Source organism: Hemiscyllium ocellatum, chromosome 23 (genome assembly GCF_020745735.1).
Source record: "Hemiscyllium ocellatum isolate sHemOce1 chromosome 23, sHemOce1.pat.X.cur, whole genome shotgun sequence".
Taxonomy (NCBI): domain Eukaryota; kingdom Metazoa; phylum Chordata; class Chondrichthyes; order Orectolobiformes; family Hemiscylliidae; genus Hemiscyllium; species Hemiscyllium ocellatum.
The window spans coordinates 56,582,837-56,606,705 of NC_083423.1; the positions used below are offsets into that span (position 1 = coordinate 56,582,837).

The window sequence follows — 23,869 nt, forward strand, 5'->3', positions numbered from 1 at the left end:
AATTGGTGAAGATGCTGCTGCCAATTACTCACTTCACTCCCACCCTTGAAAAGGGATAGGACACAGTTGGCAAACCTGCAACACTTAGCAATTAACATTTGATTTCAACCCTAACTTGTGGACTGGTACTTAAATTTATCATATCAGTTAACTGAATTTACCTAGTCTGACCTACATGATTTAAATCCTAGGGGGAATGAGCTGTAATTGTAAATAATGCCAGTGTAAATAATTTACACTGGAGTTGCAAAAAAAGCATTATGAATATAAAACATGCTCCTTTTTATCAAACTAAAGTCAAGACAAAGGAAGATTGTCTCATGTGATAGTTTACCAAAGTGACAATTTTGCCACACCAAATTGGGATAATGTGCTTGGCAATAGGTAATGAAAACCTTTTTATAACAATCTTGATGATAAGGGTGAATCTAAAATAGCAAGGTGGTACACAAGTTATGCTGCAAAGATCAAATTCAATGCACAAGGCAATTGATTGTGTGCATTCTTTAGCCAAAGACATTTAATTGAAAAATTAACAATTCACCTGGTGACTATGGGGTTGTAGCTCACTAGTCAGGAATGACAAAGTACCACATGCATTTTAATGGATACTGCACTTCTACCTGCATCTCCCACTCTTATAAATTTAAAACACTGAACAATGCTCATAGCTGTCTTTTGTTTTAAAACATCATTTTATTGAGGTAAAATATCTAGAAGTTGAGGTAACAATTTTGCATAGAATTAATTTATGACAACCAACAATTTACAACTAGCAACAAGTTTGTCAATTAACAAATCAGGTTTGAAAGCAAGATTTTTCTACTCTAAAAAATGAACTATGTGACTAGTTCAACTTGTTCATTAATGCACAAACTGTACATGCAAGAAATTCAACTGGGATACTAGCTGCATATTTGAAAAGCAGAAGCTCAAAAATGAAAACCCTTGGTTGAGACAGACAATCTTCTATTTTCTGCTTTATTTGCTTGGTGCCCTAATTCTTTTGGCACAACTATTAAGTATTTTCACTATTGTTCAGAATTCCCTCATCTCCAAGATCGCAAAAAAAAATCCCTGTAGGTTGCTTGAAGTCCAGTAAAAAAGTCCCAGAGACGTGGTCAACAGAATGTAATAATTTTAAGAAAATAGATAAAAATTTAGTCCTCAAAGCACTATTGTTCAAACAGAATTTTAGAAATAATATAGAACTGACTATTAAGGAATACTTTACAACCAGCAGCTGAGGCTGGATGAGAAAGTTATTATACTACCATGATCAAATTATGAGCAATCCAGGGACTTTGCACAGCACAAGGTTAGGCAAGTTGATAATATTTCAAATGTCGAAACCAACCCTTACTATAATAAAGTGATATGTAGGATGGCATGACATTACAATCTATAATGAGCCATTTAATGAGTTAATTATTGTTACTGTACCCTTAGACACTAGCTGAGAAATTAGTTTAAAAAGCTTTTCAAAATATAATCCAGTATTTGATTTTAGCAATTTGGAGTATGTGGATTCACAGTCACATTATGACTCACTTCCAAATGGACCAGCAAAAAAAAGAGGAAAATTCTAGAGTGATGAGACAGGTTACTTACAACAGAATCTGGGTGCAGGGTGAGACTGGAAAATAACAGGCACGGAAAAGTAATGATCTAAAGCAGATCTTTACAGGGTCTGGATCATATCCACTGACAAGTGAAAACTAGATCAGCAGCAAACCTAACATTAAATGCCCCAGGACAGGTTTCTGTATCTGAATGTCAAAGTGGACTTAAAATTAGAGATCACATGTTGAGAATTTATATACACAACAAAATACACACTGCAACACTCCTAAACTAGCTAAAACAAAATGTTTTAGATTTCCAACATCTAAGATGATCAAAAAGCTGGAAACACTCAGTGTGTCTGTAGTGAGAAACAGTCAATGGTTATTGCATCTGAAATGTTAATTCTTTCCACAGTTGCTACTGGTCTGCTGAAAATGTCCCAATATTCTCTGTTCACATCAAAAAAATAACAATCGAAGCTTTCAAAAATTTGAACTTTTCAAATTATGATAAGCTGGTTTGTCGTCATCATAAAATGGCACAAATAGTAGAATCCAAAAATACAAAAATTTGCTCAATTGACTCTGCACTGTGATTGACTTCTGTACTTTTTTAATGTGTGCAAAACCTGAGCAAAGGGAATAAAGCTACCTTAAATGTAATTTTACATGTTCAGCAAATGCATTATTGCACATTTACCTAGAATGTGGGTCAGTGTCCATCAATTTGGCCATAAATATCTGCACAAGGAACATTTTACTCTGTGCAGTCAGCATTTTGAAACTTCCAAGTTCCACAAAGGAAGGTTATACACCATGTCCCTTTAAAGTACAGGGTACCTCAAAATGTATCCTGATTTTCACAATCAACTTACTCAAAACACAATACTACTGGGATGTTTCTTTAAAAATTGTTATATAAATGCAACTTATCATTTCTATATTAAACAGATTGAGAGTCTCCAGTATGTTACATTCAAGTTTAGACTTTCCACTCAACTTGCATTGGATTTCATGACATTGTTTAGAGATATATTGTTCCAAGGTACAGGTTTGAACAGCATTTGAAAAACAGAAGCATGGCTCAAGATGGTCACAATAAAGCAAAGGAAGACAGAGCTCGAGACAGGCAGGCAGTGGATGACTTCAGGATTCCTTCAGTAGACAGTTGGCATAGATATGATGGATTAAATATCTGCCATACCGCTGTGGAGAAACATGTGGAGAAAAAGGTTCAAGGTGCAGCAGAGAAAGCTGCATTTAGGCATTCACATTTTTACAATCCATGATGCAGGTCTCATGTTTGCCAAAATGTTTACAAATCAGCAACTTTACCCTCTGCTCTAAGCACAAACCTCTGAATGCAGGGAAAATTTGGTCAGAATCAGAGTTTAAATGTCTTGTTTTGCTATTCTTTGGCAGTATACATCAGTATCATTCAAACATACTACAACAAGTATTTAAATGGCAAATAACCATATACATGTGGGCAGGATAAATATATAGGTAAAAACAATGACTGCAGATGCTGGAAACCAAATTCTGAAAAAGCACAGCAATTCAGGCAGCATCCGAGGAGGAGTAAAATCGACGTTTTGGGCAAAAGCCCTTCAGGATAAATATATGTCAAAGCAAAGTACTGTAATTGGGAAATAAATTCAAATCCATTAATAAAAAAGCCAGTCTGTTTTCTTTAGGATACAAATAGAAGTGTCGTGAACAGAAAGGATAATAGGTGACTACTTTCAGTCGTTAAGGTACCTATGATGAGAGAACATACAAAATTGTACAAGATTTAGATAAAAAGGCAGGAGCCCTTTTTCCTCCATTGAGGTGGGAGGTTGTGGAATTCTCTTCCAGATTATTAGTTGCAGTTGTACTATAATAGTTCAAGTTTAGCTAGAAAGCAAATATGGTCAGTCTTATTTGTTCACCTGCAGGTTAAGCACTGAATGATTGATGGACTTGTTTCAGTTCTGTAACTTCCAGGATATTTCCACAGGTATTCATAAACAGAACCAAATTTTGAAGGTATGGTAACTTCAGTGCTATCTTGGGCTGTTGTCCTCAACATTCCTCAGGACACAGCAGAGCTGCTGGGATACAATAAGCTTGGAGTTCTGGATAATGGCTTGCCAATGTAAAGAGTGTTCATCATCTATAGGAGCCACATTGCTGTGTCTAGTATGGGTGCTTGATGAGTTCAGGGCCAAGCCCTTCAACAATTGAATACTTACAATGCACATATGATTTGATTAGATTACCTACACTGTGGAAACAGGCCCTTCGGCCCAACCAGTCCACAGTAATCCACCCAGACCCATTTCCCTGACTAATGCGCCTAACACTATGGACGATTTAGCATGGCCAATTCACCTGATCTGCACATTTGTCATCTGAGAGAGGAAACTGGAGCACCTAGAGGAAACCCACACAAACAGGGAGAATTTGCAATCTCCACATGGACAGTTGACAGAGGCTAGAATTGAGCCTGGGACCCTGGTGCTGAGGCAGCAGTGCTAACCACTGTGCCACCGCAAAGGTTCAGGACTGACAGCAGCCTTCAATTTCAATTTCAGATGCTAGGTGGCAGCACTAAACCATGACATGAAATATAATAGTCTGGACTACATAGGGAAAAACAAGAGTCCCAGACAGCAGTGAGGCAAACAGTGAACTGAGAAATCACAATGTAAAAAGACTAAGGCCATTTGGCCCTCAAGCCTACCGTGACATTCAATAAGATTATGGCTGCTCTGAATGTGGCCTCAACTCCCCTCTTCAATCTGCCCTCCATAGTTCTGGACTCCCCAGTCAATAAGTAAGCTAAGTCAGCCTTGAAAACATTCAATAAGATAAGACTCCACTGCTGTGAAGTGAAATGAAATGCTAAACATAACTCAGAAGAAATGCCTCCTCATCCCCACCTTGAATAGGAGACCCTATGTTTTGAACCACTAGCTCTATCTTTAAAGGGAAACACTTACCCCACCCTTTCTCAAAACCTCAGACTTCAATTAGATCACCTGCCACTCTTCTAAACTCCAGAGGGTATAGGCCCAATTTATCCACATAAGACAAACACTCTCATCACAGGAATCGAATTAACTTTGTTGCTAAAGGACAAGACACCCACACACAAACAAAACTCCAGAGTCCCAAAGTCACAAGCACAAGGCAGAATGAATTCTCAACTGGGTCACTGTCTCCATTGGCCAGTCCCAAAAACAGATCATAACCTGTGACAATTTGTTCTTTTCCAGTGAGAACAAGCCCAATTTACAGAAATTGTTTATGATATTTCAATGCTTCTATGTTTCGCGATATGGATTTCAGTCCTTCCAAACTGTCACAGATCAGATAGTACAACAAATATTGTTTTAACCAGCCCAACATTATCGATAAAAGTGGCAAAAATTATATGACTATTGTATTCTACTGAAATTTACTGCATTATTCTGTCCAATTACTTTTTAAAAAAATTTATCTCAATGTAAATTACTTGTTGTTCAATCAAATGGCCATACAAATTATCAATAGCTGATTCAAGTTAGAGTAATTTCTCTTCAAATATCACAATCTACCACAATGTCAGTAGTCAGAGGGAACCTTCAAGGTTCTGTGGTGGTACATTTTATTTAAGGCAAAGTTGCGTTATTATTTAAGTGGTTTATGCTGTAAATAAAGTACAACAGTGATGTATATTCCCCCTAAATATTTTTCTATTATTTAGTGTGCTTTATATTGATTACATGGGCCTCTTGATCAACTGGAGTATTTGATTAACTAGCACACTTCTGGCCAGATAGGTGCCAGTTAATAAATTCTGCTGTAATGATGGGGTTCTGCATAAAATTAAATTTCTTAGATACTAAAAGTTGATCAAAGATAAAGTGGAGGGATATAGAATGTAGATAACAGTTCACAAAGGCTAGCACTTGGTCAGGAAGATAGGAAAGCAGTCATACAACATTGAACATTACTTTTCCATTTTAAAGTTATGGAGAGGAGCCACTCCTGAGCGATTCCACTGGTTGTGCTTGGTTAACTAGAGCATGTATGGTACAGCAAAGGGCCATCTTAGCATTGCAGAAAGGAGGTGAAAGTAGAATGTTAAATCAAATAACGCTGCATATCACTGTAAAGCCAAGCTAGTGAATCTGTAAGCATTACAGAAATACAATTCAGTGTGAAGGAAGAATGAGGAACAAGTTAGTCTCATTAATACCTTACCAAACAGCATATTGTCTGTCAGATGGGGTGAGCTGCTAATATTACAGTGAGCTCATCTATTGAATCCTCTCTCTCTATCAAATGTATGAAAAATAGAAATTCTCTGCTATATGGCTATTACTAAAACAATACTGTACGTAAGAGAATAGAAGCATTTACTCAAATTACTCCCAAGTAATTCTCTGGCAAGATAAAAAATACACTACAAAACTTATGACTATACTGTACACATTCGATAGGAAAGTTACAACTCCATCTGTGTAAAATGTCTGTAAAGTACTTTTCCACAGAATCCTCAAGATAGTTGAAAATCTTTCGAACAATGTTGCCTCCAGGCACGGACTGTGTTGAGAAAGTAGCGGCACTTCTGAGCTGCATTCAAGTCGATGCTGGTGTTGAATCATTCCCAGGCGAGGCAGGTGGTGATGGTACTTTAATGTTGTGAGGCAGACGGTGAGTATAGAAGAGAATATAGGCCTGGGCTTTACAGACTTCATCCACAGTGCAGATCGTTACTGTGGAATCGTTACAATGGACCCACAAACCTACCAGAGGCAAAAATCCCAATTAGAAGTAAATTAGTGACATAACATTGAATGTGCATTATTTCAACAAAAATGAAATTTATTCATGTCAGCTTGGTGCCTTATACAGGACAAGCTTCCTAAGATCCACAGTCAGATATCTTCTGGATCTAGGAAAGGGGAAGGCAGGAATTCACAAACTACCACTTTTCAAATGGCAGATTCAAACTGAAACAACCCAAGTATTTCTTGCTAAAGATGTCCAAGGACAAGTCAGGGTCACACACAGCCAATCTCCACTGCTCACTCAGTCCCTTATGAGGAAATATTCATTGTTGCTCATTACCAAGGAGTGCCCCTCAACAGACTAATCAGCTTACATCGAGCAAATTGAGTCAGAGGTTTAAGGCACAGAAAAAAAACCCTTCAGCTCATTGCATCCATAGCAGTCAAAAAACCTGACCTATTCTAATCTCAGTTTCCAGCGCTTGGCCCATAGCCATGTATGCCTGGGCATCACGAGTGCACAGCTCAATGCTTGCTCGGTATTCTGAGGATTTCTGCCTTTACCACCTTTCCAAGGAATGAGTCCCAGAATTTAGTGGGACTCACATCTCCACTAAACCTTCTGCTCCTAACCTCAAATCTATGCCCCCAGTCATCAATTCCATCCATCAAACAGAAGAGTCTGTTTCGACCCTACGCCCCATAATTTTCTAAATCTCAATCAAGTCCCCTTTAAATCTCCTCTGCTTGGAGGAAAACAATCCCAATCTCCCTTCAGAGCAAACTGTCCAGCCCAGACAACATCCTGGTAAAGCTCCTGTGCAGCCACTCCAGTGCTATCACATCCCTCCTAGAATGTGGATTCCAGAACTGCACACAACACTCTAGCTACAGCACAACCAACACTTTATACAGTTTCAGCAAAACCTCTCTGCTCAAACTCTATGCCTCAACTATTAAAGACAAGTATACTAAATATCTTAACCATTTAATCTATCTATCTATCCTGACAAGTTAAGCAACCAGTTACATGCACACCAAAGTCCTCTGGTCTCTGCTTCAAAGGATCCTATCATTCATCATAGAACATAGAAAAATACAGTGCAGTACAGGCCCTTTGGCCCTCGATGTTGCGCCGATCCAAGCCCACCTAACCTACACTAGCCCACTATCTTCCATATGCCTATCCAATGCCCGTTTAAATGCCCATAGAGGGAGAGTCCACCACTGCTACTGGCAGGGCATTCCATGAACTCTCGACTCGCTGAGTAAAGAATCTACCCCTAACATCTGTCCTATACCTACCACCCCTTAATTTAAAGCTATGCCCCCTCGTAATAGCTGACTCCATACGTGGAAAAAGATTCTCATTATCAACCCTATCTAAACCCCTAATCATCTTGTACACTTCTATCAAGTCACCCCTAAACCTTCTTTTCTCCAATGAAAACAGCCCCAAACGCCTCAGCATTTCCTCATATGATCTTCCTACCATGCCAGGCAACATCCTGGTAAACCTCCTCTGCACCCGTTCCAGTGCCTCTACATCCTTCCTATAGTATGGCGACCAAAACTGCACACAATACTCCAGATGCGGCCGCATCAGAGTCTCATACAACTGCAACATGACCTCAGGACTCCGGAACTCAAATCCTCTTCCAATAAGAGCCAATATGCCTTCTTCACAGCACTATTTACCTGGGTGGCAACTTTCAGAGATCTGTGTACATGGACACAAAGATCCCTCTGCTCATCCACACTACCAAGTATCCGACCATTAGCCCAGTACTCCATCTTCTTGTTACTCTTACCAAAGTGAATCACTTCACACTTACCTACATTGAACTCCATTTGCCACCTTTCTGCCCAGCTCTGCAGCTTATCTATATCCCACTGTAACCTGCCACATCCTTCCTCACTGTCAACAACTCCACCAACTTTCGTATCATCCGCAAACTTGCTCACCCAACCTTCTAGCCCCTCCTCCAGGTCATTTATAAAAATGACAAACAGCAATGGTCCCAAAACAGATCCTTGCGGAACACCGCTAGTAACTGCACTCCAAGATGAATCTTTACAATCAACTACTACCCTCTGTCTTCTTCCAGCCAGCCAATTCCTAATCCAAACCTCTAACACACCCTCAATGCCATACCTCTGTATTTTTTGCAGGAGCCTACCATGTGACCCTTTGCCAGTTTTCAAGTTTCTTCACCCTATCTGAAGAGATCTATTTATATCAGGCAATGGGCCACAACTTCAAACCTGCACTTAATGCCATGAACAAAGTGAGTCACAGATAATTCTTAGTGGTGTAGCAGTGTACTCCTAAAAATGAAGGAAAGGCAAATTCTTCAAATGATTGGAGTAAGGAAAGAACTGGCCCCTGGACAAATCTCACTCTTGACTTGGAGTTAGAAGTGTCATCACATCTGCCACCTCCACACTTGTAATTAAGTACTTGGCATAGTCCAAACGACAACTGGCCTCCCTCTCTCTGCTGTAGTGAAAGACATCTGGGTACGTATAGTATGAAGGGCACCACTCCACCAAAAAGAGTGGGACAGGTGAGGAGGCAGGACTTTCATGAACTACTACAGCTGCTAAGCGATTAAAAATGTACACTGCCAACATTATTCAGCATCATGCCCTAATCATCTACCACAGTGAACGAACTGAGCTCCCAGATTTATTGTTAAGTGGAATGGATACAGCTGTGACTTCTATCAACACAGGAAGATCTAGGTTTGGGCCACACGCTGTTTCATAAAAACTGCAGAGGTTATGGAGGAAACAGGAAATGGAAACCACAGTGCAGCCACTTCTTTCCCCAGCCAGTGTGTTTTTGCTTTAAATACTGTTGTTGCTCCCAGAATTTATTTATATGTAGAGTTGAGCTCAGTATTTCTGGGCAAATATGCATTCAGTAAGTTTAAGAAACTTGAATTCCACAAGTTATCAAGTAATTATCTAATAGATTTAATTTGTTTTCAAATCCTATACTACCCATTTCCCAACTGGGTAAGTTCAATGCAAACAAAAAGCACATACCTCCATCTGTACTGTAGCAGTATGCTGTATAATGTCCAGAGCCAAAACCCTTTCCGTGGTGCATGACCACAGCTGCCAGGTCATATATGAAGCTGTTGGACCCAAAGTCTCCTGCCAACTCTCTGCAGCAGTATGGTTCCATATTTAATAGCTGGTCGAAGTTCACATGTACTCCTATCTTCTCACGGTGATTGCGACCAGACCACCTACAATGCGCAATGACAAACTGCATAAATTACAAACAGCGACAAATCCAATTACAAACCAAACGCATACAAACAGAATACAGTTAAAACTTCCTTTCTAGAAGTTTGTGTAAAAAAAACCTAACTTTTAAGACAAAAACCAGTTTAATTACCGAAAGCGTTTGAGGTGTAGTCGCATAACCTGAGGTAGCTTGTGGACCATTAGCTGTTTCTGAGCTTCAGTCAGGACCAATGGTTTTGAAGATGACTTCCTGCGGTTTCCTAGAACATCAGACAATATTTGAACATCATACTTGATAAAAGGCTCCAATGTAATTCATTAAATGCTGCATCACTGATGGACGGTAACTGCATCAGAATTCAAATTTAGCAGTATAGTCAATTCTCGGTTACAATGTTGAGTTTTAAATGTGAAATAGATAAAGCTGGTGCCAGACATGAAGCCTACTGAATGATTTACAATGAACATTTCAAATTCCAGGGCACATTGAGCACATCAACCAGGATGATATAACACAAGCAATGAGTGTTTCTGGCTGCTAACCCAGAAATCCCAGGTGTCACTTTCACTGGCATTAGGAAGATGTGGTGGTATCGAAAGGCTAGAACAAAATGTTCGCAGCCTAAACTCTCCAAAGGATTATAAATTTGTTGACAAATGTAATAAGAATTGAGAAAAGTATCTTTGAAAATACTCATACAACATCATTTTTGGCAGAGTGTTAAAGGGGAATCCAAAATCAGAAATATTTTAGTATTTGTGTTGAAAAAGCTTTGCATTTTCTCTGCTGTCTTTAGTCATTATATTTCTCAGAACTAATTCACTATGAAATACTTTAGGACACACAGTTCTGTCTGAATGCAAGTTAATCCATACCTAACACATGGAATTGAGCAAAATTAGAATTTAAAATATTGGGCACAATACAGGTTGTTCTGCTATAACATGCGCTCTGTTAACAAATTCATCATAATACGATTGATGAATTGAGGACACTTTCTACAGGGCGAACCTTTAAAGCGTGTATTGATTATAACGTGATTCGGGTCCCATTAGTTTAAATGGTGTTATGTGAATTTATTATAACATGGGACTGCACAAGAACAGAACTCCTGTATTATAGCAGAACTGACTATTTTGAAGCTAAGAAGTGCTGTGGTGGCAATTACAATTTTAAGTTCTGACAACCATGTCAGCATTGAACAAACTCAAGGGTAGCAATTTTCCACATCCAGTAGAGATGTACTCCATTACTTTTTGGAATACAAAAAGGAAAAAACATGGAACAGGTACAAAAGGAGGAAAACAGAGGCCCGTCAGGAATAAAGTGCTGTGTGGGAAGGGACCTCAAGAAAGCAGTTAGGAAACCAAACAGTGGCCACGAAAAGGTAAGATTACAGAGAACCCCAAGATAAGCTTACAGGTCTGTCCCCTGTGGGAAGAGAATAACCAAGGAAAGTGTAGGGCCTACTGGGAAGCATGGGGCCAGTCTTTGCAGGAAGCCAGAGGACATTGATACTGTTAAAGTGAATACTTCACATCTGTCTTTACTCAGTAAGAGGAGGATGCAATAGTTCTGAAGAGTTGTGCTCCAGAACTTGGCACCCCTAGCCAAGTTCTTCAGGTTACAACATTGGCATCTACCTGACATGGTAAAATATCCAGGTATGTCCTGTACACAAAAGGGCAGGACAAATCTAACCTGGCAAATTACTACCTCAGCCTATTCTCGATCATTAGTAAAGTGATGGAAGGTGCCAACAGCAGTGCTATCAAGCAGCACTTGCTCAACAATAGCATCCTCAGTGGCTCCCAGTTCAGATTCCAATCAGCTCCTGACCCTCATTACAGCCTTGGTCCAAACATGGACAAAGAGCTGAATTCCAGAGGTGAGGTGAAAGTGACAGCCGTTGACATCAAGGCTGCATTTGGCTGGGTATTGCATCAAGGAGCCCTGGCAAAACTGGAGTCGACAGGAATCAGGAGGAGAGTTCTCCATTGGTTGCAAGCACACCTGGTAAAAAAAAGTTATGTTGGAAATCATTGACTCTACTCATGGACATCCTTGCAGTATCCCTTAGGGTACTACCCTCGGACCAACCATTTTGAGTTGCTTCATCAATTACCATTCCTCCTTCAAACAGTCAGAAGGGAGGATGCTCGCTGCCAATTGCATAATGTTCAACACCATTCGTGACTCCTTAGATACTGAAGCGCCCATGCTCAAATGCAGCATGACGTGGACAAATGGTGCCACACAAGTGCCAAACAAATACCCTCTCCTACAAGCCCCCTGATATTCAATGGTGTCACCATCACTGAATCCCTCACCATTGATCAGAAAAGGAAAAGCACTATCCATATGAATATTGTGGCTATAAAGAGTAAAAAGTGAGGTCTGCAGATGCTGGAGATCAGAGCTGAAAATGTGTTGCTGGTTAAAGCACAGCAGGTTAGGCAGCATCCAAGGAATAGGAAATTCGACGTTTCGGGCCAGAGCCCTTCATCAGGAATGGGAGCCCTTCATCAGGATTCAGCTCATTCCTGATGAAGGGCTCTGGCCAGAAACGTCGAATTTCCTATTCCTTGGATGCTGCCTAACCTGCTGTGCTTTAACCAGCAACACATTTTCAGCTATTGTGGCTATAAAACCAGGTCGGAGTCCAGGAATACTGTAGTGAATAGCTCACCTCCTGACCTCCCAATAGTCTGTCCACTATCTACAAGGCCTAAGTCAAGAGTGTGATGGAACACTCCCTACTTGCCTGGACAATAGGCGCTCCAAAGACACTCGAAAAGCTCGACATCACCCAGGACAAAGCAGCCGCTTGATTAGCGCCACGTCCACAAACATTCACTCCCTCTACCATCAATATTCAGCAGCAGTGCATACTATCTACAAGATGCACTGTAGAAATTTACCAAGGCTTCTCAGACCACACCTTCCAAAGCCATGACCATCTCCATCTAAAAAAAAACAAGGCTGGCAGATACATGGGAACACCATCACCTGTAAGCTTCCCTCCAAACAATTTTCAATCCTGATCTGATATTTCTTAGCGTTCCTTCAATATCGCTAAAATGGTATTTTGGGTTTCCCTATCCCAAATGAGGTGGGCTAAAAATGGCTATGGACCTAATGCAGGAAGGTGGGACTATAATGGCACATTTATGGTGATGGGCTATAGGACGACTTCTGTACTGAGAGTCTATGATCCCATGATTCTAAGGTAGGTGACCACAATCTTTTCAAGGACAATTCAAGACTGGGAATAAATGCCAGTCCAGTCCAGACAGTGACACCCACATCTAAAACAAGATTTGAGCAAGCCCAGAACAATGATAATTGAGGTCAAAGGTGGTTCTCTGAACAAGGAGGGGAACCAGAGTTCCCTAGTGATCAAAAATGCAAAAAGTCAAACAGTGGTCATAACAGCTCATAAAACAGGGCCACTGGAGAACATTAAACAGAGACCTGCTCTCTTGCAATGGCACACCCAAGATAAACAGCTGAACTGAGGAACTGGTCTGAAATATTAGATTAGAAAACCCACATCATTTAATCAGTTCAAAATCTGATAATGAGGGTTGTGAACGGAATTCAACAAATCTGGTATTTGGTGGTAATTCTAGGAAAGAAAACAGTAAACTTCACCTGGTCTACACTAATGTTTTCCAGGGAAGGGAGCTCATTACCCTTAGCCAGTCAGGACTGCAATCAATTCCAATCCCTTACTAAGTATGCCTTATGCTATAGCAGAATAACCGAGTCATTAACAATGGTCACGTAACAGCAGTTATGGGTTATTTTGTGAAGATCACAATCATGAGCCTCCAGCAATAAACACCAAATTCGTTTCCAAGAAATCTTTATTTTATCAATGAAAAACTACAGATACGGACTTACAAATTCCTTGCGACAAAGCAACTACCAATATGGCCCCAACCAGCAGAGACAGTTTGCCCTCTGATTCCCCATGATTCCTGTTTTGCTAGGGCTCCTTGACATCCCACTTGGTCAAATGCTGCCACTGCTCTTTATTCCAAGTTTAAATTTAAATTTCCTAAGATTATATTGAATTAACAGCATGAAAACCAGGCTATACAGCCCAATAGGCACATGTTGATTAGGCTTCACATGCATTCCCTCTGACCCTACTATCCAACAATGCTTTCATTTTCTTCATTGCACGTACTTACTTAACTTCCCTGTAAATGTATTTATTTGCTCGTCTCAACTACTCTATAAATATGAAGGGCGAGCTGGCTAAGGTAGATTGGGACATTAAACTGGAAGATGTGTTGCCAGATATGCAACAGCAAATATTTAACTGATCAGTTAACAGTTTGCAAGAAATAAATCTCCTTAAGGAATAAAACCCCACAGGAAAGGCAAAGTGTCCTGCCTACAGATACCAAGTGAAGATAGCACCCCACATCCTGCTCCCTGCCCTTCATCACTGTGGCCTCCAGGCTCGGGGCACGAAGAGCAACTTTGCCCTACAGTATGAAGTAGTGGAGGGAATCAGCAGACAGAGGGTGGGTCAGGGACAAGCAGAGGCCCATCCAAAATGGAGCCAAATCGGGTCACGCAGGCAGAAGTCAGACCCAACACAAAACAAACTTAAAACTCAACTTCTAATGCCAGACTACATACAGGCTCTGTCAAGTGACCAACTTTAAAGAGGAACAGCTTAAATTGGAGCAACTTAAAATGGAAATTTGCTGCACTGGGAATAAGGAAGTAGTGGAGACAACAAACAAGCATCTAGTTTCATCGAAGGCAACCAACAGTGTGAAGATCAGTAAATAAGTAATCCTGACAAAAATAAATGGGACTAGAAATGGACATACCCCCAGGCCAGATTCTTAGGATTTTTGATTGCAGCCTTCAAAAATTCCCCAATTTCTTAACTGTTGCCATGGATTACAAGACTATTCAGCAGTAGAGGAGAAAAAAGGAGACTATAGGCTAGTCAGCACAAAATCGATTGTCAGGAAATTGTTGGAATGATTAAGAGCATGGTAATGAAAGTATAGAGTCACAGGTTTATGAACGGTAAATCCTGTTTGTGTGGAAGTCGTCTAAATAGTAATTAATAAAACAGTAGAGGAGGAACAGCATATTATGTATTTGAATAAGGTACACAATCCTGACTAGAGACTGGAGCAAAAAATTTAAACAAGAATTGAGGATTAGACAAAGAAGAAAGTGTGTTGGAATAAAGGGAGCATTTTCAGATCAGCAAGCTGTTCCGAGTGTGTATCACAAGGCAAGCCAGAAAGATTGGGCAAAGTCAACAAAAAATGTGATAGGAAGGATATTATTAAACTGGAGAGGGTACAGCTAAGATTTACCAGGATGCTGCTGGGAATGGAGGGTTTGAGATATCAAAATAGACCAGAAAGATTCGGACATTTTTCACTAGAACACAGGAAGTTGAGGGATGACCTTATTGAGGTTCATAAAATCTTGGGTATATACATATGGTGATGGACAAGGGTCTTTTCCCTTTTCCATAGGGGGAATTCGAAAATAGGGAGCTTTTTTTTAAAGGAGAGAAGTGAAAAAAAAATTTAAGAGGACATGAGGGACAACCTTTTCTTAAAAAAAAATGGCTCAATGTATGGAATGAACGGTCAGAGAAAGTGATGGATGCAGGTACAGCTACAATATTTAAAAGGCATTTGGATACCGGCAGCACGGTGGCTCAGCAGTTAGCACTGCTGCCTCACAGCGCCAGGGACCCAGGTTCGATTCCAGCCTCAGACAACTATATGGCATTTGCTCCCTGTGTCTGCGTGGGTTTCCTTCGGGTGCTCCAGTTTTCTCCCATAATCCAAAGATGTTCAGGTTAGGTGAATTGGCCATATTAAATTGCCCATAGTGTTCAGGGATGTGTATGTTAGGTGCATAGGTCAGGGGTACATGTAGAGTAATAGGGGAGAGGAATGAATCTGTTTGGGTTACTCTTCAAAGGGTTGGTGTGGACTTGTTGGACCAAATGGTCTGTTTCCACACTGTAGGGATTCTATGAAGTTCATGACTAGAAAAGGCTTGGAGGGATATGAGCCAAGCACAGGCAGGTGGTGTTTGGGAATTTGTAGGTGTGGACTATTTGGACTAAAGGGTTTGTTTCCATGCTTGTTGACTCCATGACTAACTGATCCTATCCAAACCTGCAGAAAGCCAAGTCTGCAATCAGACTTCAAAACCACATTAGAACAGATAGATGATACTACACATACATGAAACAATCATTTTCAGTCACAGAAACAGATGACTGCCCAGAGTATCAGTGCTGGGGTCCAGCTAGTCACTACCTGTATTACAGAGTTATAGGAGAGGACTGAGTGGAGGATTCTCAAGTTCACTTGATACAAAGTTCAATGGGAAAGTAAATGGAGGTAGATGCAAATACGCAATTCTTAAGTGCGTGAACAGGAAAATAGCAAATGGGGAAGTGCTAAGTTATTGGTTTGGAGGGAAAGATAAATGAGCAGAATAGATTTTAAATGGTGAAAGAATGTGAGCTGTTGGTATGCAGAGAAATGTGTGAAACATAAGCTTACCTCAGTAATGAGAACCATAAACTAATTTTGATATTATTGTTGTAAAAATCTAACTCATTCATTAAGGGAAAGAAATTTGCTATCTGGTCTTTATGCAACTCCTAACCCACAGCAATGTGGTGGATTCTCAACTGCCTTCTGAAATGGCCAACCTTGAACTAAGAGGTATATTTTCTTTACCTGCTGCACCACATTAAATTGAACTTTCTCCAGTTTAGGACACAGCTGCTATTCAATTTTAACAGTCTGATACTAAACAGTGATGCAAATACAGAAAGAATACCAGATTGTTCTTTAATTCTAAATCTCCAGGAAACATATCCAGTACACGCTCTTTACTCACTGTTGCACTGGTTACAGGCATAAATTTTCCCTTCCAAGGCTTCTGTCTCTGTGAATTTTGCCAACATTTCTGTCAATGAACAAGGATACTGGGAAGCAGCTTCTTTCCCATTGCAGTGGTATCTCTCAGGAAATTCTAGAGAAAGGTCCCAGAAGGATTCAATCGTGTTGGATTTGTTGTCACAAGCAAGGCATGTAACCTGTTTCAGAAAGATACAAAGCAGTGATATAACTACTGATTGACCTCTCATAATTCACTCCTAATTGAATAAAGTGCCCAGTTTCATATTGTAAGGAACATTCCAAGTTCATAAAACAGAAATCTCTGGGAAACCTTAGCAGGTCCGGCAGCATCTGTGAACAGAAATCAGAAATTACATTCAGGGTACAGCAACCTTCATCAGAACTTCAAAAGTTCATATCTGAGTTGCGTTTGTAGACTAGCCTAGTAGCATTTCAAATAGAAATAGGTGCTCATATGAAGCTGGATCGAGTTTATATTTAAATGCAACAGAAACTTACATGATTAATAGCTTGCTTCCATGTTTTTGAATTTTATGAACATTAGCCAATTTTGTAGCAAATACACAAACTGGCTTAATGCTCCTGTTAACAAGTTAAAGCATTTTTTCCTGGATTTTCTGGATCAGTCTACCAAAGAAATATTTTTAAAGCAGTGGTGGGTATTTCAGTATCCCAGGCAAAAGGATAGTCAGAAACAGGGGTTGTCTCTCAAGACAGGCATGTTCAATGTGTTCCACAATATCAAAGTCCATCTCAATGCAAGTCTGTCATTGCAACTAAAAATTCTTTGAGAATCATTGTTAACTTGCTGGTATATAGGTTACTATAACAGCACTAGTTGATAAGAGGCTGGTCAAGCAATTCAGCTGGCCTCTGTGCTCGAGTGGATGCACACACAGGACTAGCCGGTACCACACCTGATTGGGCATATCACAATGCCAACATTAACAGGCTCAGGACACCGATGCAAGGATAGATTTTGAATCAATAGTCCTGATCAGTGGCAAACTTAAAAATGCACACTGGTTCCTTCCAGCCGGTCAGAAATGACAATGCAACATTAGCCTGTGAACTGCTTGCACATGTAAACTATGAATGACCGGATCGGTCAGGAGCCAACTACTTCAGCGAATGTCAAATGTCCCAAAATTCAAATCTCTTAAATTAACTGTGCATTCCACCCATCTATTTTCATTTGTTTTCCATCTCCCAATGAGGTCCCCCCAAATTCACTAACTGCATCCAAGATGTGCACCAATGTAGTCACGCTTGCAAACTCTGCTAAGATGCTCACAACATGCTAGAAGAAAGTGAGGACTGCAGATGCTGGAGATCAGAGCTGTAAAAGCGCAGCAGGTCAGGCAGCATTCAAGGAGCAGGAGGATCGATGTTTCGGGCATCTTCAGGAGTGAGGGGGGTGTGCCAAGCAGGATGAGATAAAAGGTAGGGAGGAGGGACTTGGGGGAGGGGCGTTGGGAATGCAATAGGTGGAAGGGGGTTAAGGTGAGGGTGATAGGCCGGAGAGGGGGTGGGGACGGAGAGGTCGAGAAGATGACTGCAGGTCAAGAAGGCAGTGCTGAGTCCGAGGGTTGGGACTGAGAAAAGGTAGGGGGAGGTGAAATGAGGAAGCTGGAGAAACCTGCATTCATCCCTTGTGGTTAGAGGGTTTCCAGGCGGAAGATGAAGCGCTCTTCCTCCAGCCGTCGTATTGCCATGGTCTGGCGATGGAGGAGGCCAAGGACCTGCATGCCCTTGGTGGAATGGGAGGGGGAGTTAAAGTGTTCAGCCACAGGATGGTTGGGTTGGTTGGTATGGGTGTCCCAGAAGTATTCTCTGAAACGTTCCGCAAGTAGGCGGCCTGTCTCCCCAATGTAGAGGAGGCCACATCGGGTGCAGCGGATGCAGTAAATGGTGTGTGTGGAGGTGCAGGTGAATTTGTGACGGATATGGAAGGATCCCTTGGGGCCTTGGAGGGAAGTGAGGGGCGCAAGTTTTGCATTTCTTGCGGTTGCAGGGGAAGGTGCTGGGAGTGGAGGTTGAGTTGGTGGGGGGTGTGGACCTGACGAGGGGGACAGGACCGTGTCAAGGTATGCAAAGATGAGTTTGGTGGGGCAGGAGCAGGCTGAGACAACGGGTTGGCCGGGGCAGTCAGGTTTGTGTATTTTCGGCAGGAGGTAGAAACGGGTGGTGCGGGGTTGTGGGACGATGAGGTCGGAGACGGTGGATGGGAGATCCCCTGAGGTGATGAGGTTATGGATGGCCTGGGAGATGATGGTTTGGTGGTGGGAGTTGGGGTCCTGGTCAAGGGGGCAGTAGGTGGTGTCCGCGAGCTGGCGTTTAGCCTCAGCAATGTAAAGATTCGTGCGCCAAACTACCACCTCGCCTCCCTTGTCTGCCGGTTTGATAGTGAGGTTGGGGTTGGAGTGGAGGGAGTGGAGGGGTGTCCAGGAGGATGGTGGATGTGGCAAGACATCAAACAATTCTTCTGCCGCCTCACCTCCGCACCTACTACTTCAACCAGGATTCTCGCCCACCCTCTAATGACCACTTCTCCCGCCTCCAAAACACCCCATTCCACCTAGACACCCTGTGCTGGTCTCTTACCCGCCCTCGGTCTCTTCATAGAGAACTGCCGCCGCGACATTAACCGCCTCAACCTGTCTACCCCTCTTACCCACTCCAACCTCTCACCCTCGCAATGTACAACCCTCCACTCCCACCCCAACCGACAGACAAGGGAGGAGAGGTGGTAGTTTGGTGCACCAATCTTTACATTGCTGAAGCTAAACGCCAGCTCACGGACACCTCCTCCTACTGCCCCCTTGACCATGACCCCAGCTCCGACCACCAACCATCATCTCCCAGACCATCCATAACCTCATCACCTCAGGGGATCTCCCATCCACCGCCTCCAACCTCATTGTCCCACAAGCCCACACCGCCCGTTTCTACCTCCTGCCCAAAATCCACAAACCTGACTGCCCCGGCCGACCCATTGTCTCAGCCTGCTCCACTGAACTCATCTCTGCATACCTCAACATGGTCCTGTCCCCCTTAGTCCAAGAACTCCCCACCTACGTTCGGGGCACCACCCACGCCCTCCACGATTTTCGCTTCCCCGGCCCCCAACGCCTTATCTTCACGGTGGACATCCAGTCCCTATACACCTCCATCTCCCATCACAAAGGCCTCAAAGCCCTCCGCTTCTTCCTTTCCCACTAACCCAACCAGTACCCTTCCACTGATACCCTCCTTCGACTGACTGAACTGATCCTCACTCTGAACATCCTCTCTTTCCAATCCCCCCCAACTTCCTCTAAACCCCCGCATTGTCCCCAGTTATGTCTGCCTCTTCGGATATGTGGAACAGTCCATCTTCCGCAGCTACACTGGCACCACCCCCCACCTTTTTCTTCGCTACATCGATGACTGTATCAGCGCTACCTCATGCTCCCACGAGGAGCTTGAACAGTTCATCCACTTTACTAACACCTTCCACCCCGACCTCAAATTTACCTGGACTGTCTCAGACTCCTCCCTCCCCTTCCTAGACTCCTCCATTTCTATCTCGAGCGACCGACTCAAACGGACATTTACTATAAACCGACTGACTCCCACAGCTACCTAGATTACACCTCCTCCCACCCTGCCCCCTGTAAAAAGGCCATCCCATATTCCCAATTCCTTCGCCGTATCTACTCCCAGGAGGACCGATTCCAAGACCGAACAACCCAGATGGCCTCCTTCTTCAAAGACCACAATTTCCCCTCAGACGTGGTTGACGATGCTCTCCACCGCATCTCCTCCACTTCCCGCTCCTCCAATCGCCACCAGGACAGAACCCCACTGGTCCTCACCTACCACCCCACCAACCTCCATATACATCGTATCATCTTTCGTCATTTCCGCCACCTCCAAACAGACCCCACCACTAAAAATATATTTCCCTCCCCTCCTCTATCAGCATTCCGGAAAGACCACTCCCTCTGCGACTCCCTCATCAGGTCCACACGCCCCACCAACCCAACCTCCACTCCCAGCACCTTCCCCTGCAACCGCAAGAAATGCAAAACTTGCGCCCACACCTCCCCCTCACTTCCCACCAAGGACCCTAGGGATCCTTCCATATCCATCACAAATTCACCTGCACCTTCACATACATTATTTACTGCATCCACTGTTGGCCTCCTCTACATTGGGGAGACAGGTCACCTACTTGCGGAACGTTTCAGACTACACCTCTGGGACACCCACACCAACCAACCCAACCGCCCTGTGGCTGAACACTAACTCCCCCTCCAATTCTGCCAAGGACATGCAGGTCCTTGGCCTCCTCCATCGCCAGACCATGGCGACACGACACCTGGAGAAAGAGCACTTCATCTTCCGCCTAGGAACCTTCCAACCACAAGGGATGAATGCAGATTTCTCCAGCTTCCTCATTTCCCCTCCCCCCACCTGATCTTAGTCCCAACCCTCGGACTCAGCACCGCCTTCTTGACCTGCAATCTTCATCCCGACCTCTCCGCCTCCACCCCCACCCCCACCCCCTCTCCAGCCTATCACCCTCACCTTAACCTCTTTCCTCCTATCGCATTCCCAACGCCCCTCCCCCAAGTCCCTCCTCCCTACCTTTTATCTCTGCCTGCTTGGCACACCCTCCTCATTTCTGAAGGGCTTACGCCCGAAACGTCGATTCTCCTGCTCCTTGGATGCTGCCTGACCTGCTGCGCTTTTCCAGCAACAGAGTTTTCTGCTCACAACATGCTATCTTGTACTGGCCCATTAACTGTTCAAGAGCAGAAATAGCAAATGCTATGTTTTACTCAAAAGACACTGAAAGAGCTCATATTGCAGAATATCATTCACAGCATGTGGAGAAGAGATATGACACAGATAGTGCATTGGCACTATTTACCTTTAAAGAACTCTACAACATATTTTGTAACTTTGATAGATATTTTAATAAAGGATGTTTCATACTTGCACAGTTCATGTGTTACACCTGAAATGATTGGGAATAGCCTCTCAAAAGTTAGCAATCTGTCCTCCTAGAACTGAGATACTAGAGCCAAAATGGTACAAATTATCCACTATAAACCAATCAGACGATAATGCTTTTTTCCCTATATAGGGTCACTGAGTCCTATAAGTAGGGCTTACATGAGTGCACGCCTCTACACTTACTGAGTTCTGTCCATGAATGAGTTAAAGACTATGCCAAAAGTCTGAAATAACTACACCTAAGTCACTTGAAAAGACATACTGATGCTTTTAACAACTGAAACATCAACATTGTTGGAAATGGAAAATGACTCCTAAAGTTGCCCAATTTAACATCAAACTCAAGCGATAACCTGGAGGAGTTTCAGTTTATCTGACGCCTCTTAATGTCCACACACACAATGAGAGACATTAAGACTTGGTCGGTCTTAAATTCTAATTCACTAATTACTTAAAGCAAGGACAAAAACAGCAACCAACATTCAAATTTTCTTACCATAAATGTATACAATATAGAATCATTTTGTATGAATCAGCAGAATATATAAGCTCAAGTCAGAGCTTGGTGTAAACTTGTCTGGTGTGCGCTGCCTTCATGTCCACAAACCCTAATAGTAAAACAAACAGGCTTAGATCAAAAGTATGATTTGTAGATGAGGGAGCACTGAAGTATGAAGTCAGTTTAATTGCTCTTTAGATTGGAAATTGAAACCCAGATGAAGAAATACATCAGCATCATACCTCAAAAGATCTTTTGATTTGTTCATAGAAGGTGAGCATTGGTAAGATCAGCCCTAAGGGCTTGTTAGCCCATTTTAGGCCCATTGCAGTGACCTTGGAGTCAAATATAGGCCACATCACATCAGGACCGGTTTCTTTCCCTGGAGGAAATTAGTGACCTGGATGTGTTTTCCAACAACTTTGTATTAATCAATACCACTGAGATGGCTTTTATTTAAAGGACTTTTTAAAAAATTCATTGAATTTAAATTGCACCAGCTTATACGCTAACCATGCTTTCAGCCCTGTTGGGGCACATTCCAAATCAGCCTCAGTGGAATTTATACACAAGTGGGTTTTCCTCCTCTCCAGCCTGTGATAGGATAGGTTCTTAGGATCATGGACACAGTGCAGCACGGGGTGCCCTCACCTACCTATCATCCACTCACCCTCTTGTTCCCACCACACTGTCACCTGTTGGTCAAACCTGTTCAGACTCACTCATTCAAACAGCTGTTGCCTGCTAATGAAAAGTGGTACATTTAGCATATATTAAATATAACCACCTTTTTGCAACATTGGCAAAAGTTGTGTATAGTATTCCTCCAATTTAAAAAGAATTGAACACTACCTGCACGAGCTATTCTGAAAAACCCCGGAACTAAAACAAACCCAGACATGTAATTCTTGGATACGGATTTCAAACTTGAAGCACAAATTTTTTTTTGCAACTCAGTGCAGTGTACAAACAAATTAATGCTGGTTCAGGAAATGATTTACTTGTACCTGATGTTAAAAGCTACACCAAACAGAATAAAGCACTGTACATTAAACAGTACACTGGCCTCTCTCTGCCCTTCCACTAATTATTTGATTTATTGTTAGCAATGGTAAAATATTCAGAGCAAATATACTGATATACTTCAGGCATTACAATTTCAAACAGATTTCTAGACCACAAAGCATTATGAAAACAAATAATTTCCTGCTGCCATTAAGGTTTAGGGACCTACCAAGATCTGGAAATTTACAGAAACCAACTGATCTGAAAAGGAACTGTTGTGAACAGGAATTGACTGACGCATGCTACTCTGCAAACACATTTTCTTCAATAAAAGTGGCTATCATGATCAAGGTTAGACTAAAGTGGTTAGTGATTAAACTAAATGACTAATAAAATAATTAACACAATTACTGTTTGCGTGCAAGTCAATACTGTTAAAAACAAAGCAATTTGGATTTTCAGATAAAAGGCATTTAAAGAAATCCCAGGCTTCAGGAAGTCATAGCACATCTCAAATGCCCTGCAACAATCATCCAAAATTTTAAAAAAGACTTTAAAACAGATGACTCCGTAACTAAAGAATTAGTTCCTTGGTACTACAGAACTTGAGAGATTTTTGACAAAGCTTTCCATTTTGCATGCATCAGGATAATTTCTAAGAGATAATGTAAAAGGAAAGAGCATTCATACAACAGGATAGTGCTATTTGCTGCCATGTGTACTCTGATTAACAATGACCAACACAGTTAGCTGCCAACCTCTGTTGAAATTTTAAACCGGGTAGACTAATTGGTCATGGCACTGCCCTGAAACTGATCGAGAATGGCTGTCACCTA

General features: G+C 42.1%; 1 protein-coding gene across 1 annotated transcript in view; it reads right to left on the minus strand.

The window, feature by feature from the left end:
* Nucleotides 1–767: 767 nt before the first annotated feature.
* The window catches only part of usp44 (ubiquitin specific peptidase 44), a 52,927-nt gene continuing 29,825 nt past the window's right edge, over nucleotides 768–23,869 (minus strand). Inside the window, exons 3-6 of the mRNA XM_060843050.1 lie at nucleotides 16,503–16,701; nucleotides 9,738–9,846; nucleotides 9,380–9,585; nucleotides 768–6,343 (exon numbers count right to left, since the gene is read on the minus strand). Of these exons, the coding sequence (XP_060699033.1) occupies nucleotides 6,177–6,343; nucleotides 9,380–9,585; nucleotides 9,738–9,846; nucleotides 16,503–16,701 (681 nt within the window). The 3' untranslated portion in view covers nucleotides 768–6,176. The remainder of the gene's footprint in view (nucleotides 6,344–9,379; nucleotides 9,586–9,737; nucleotides 9,847–16,502; nucleotides 16,702–23,869) is intronic.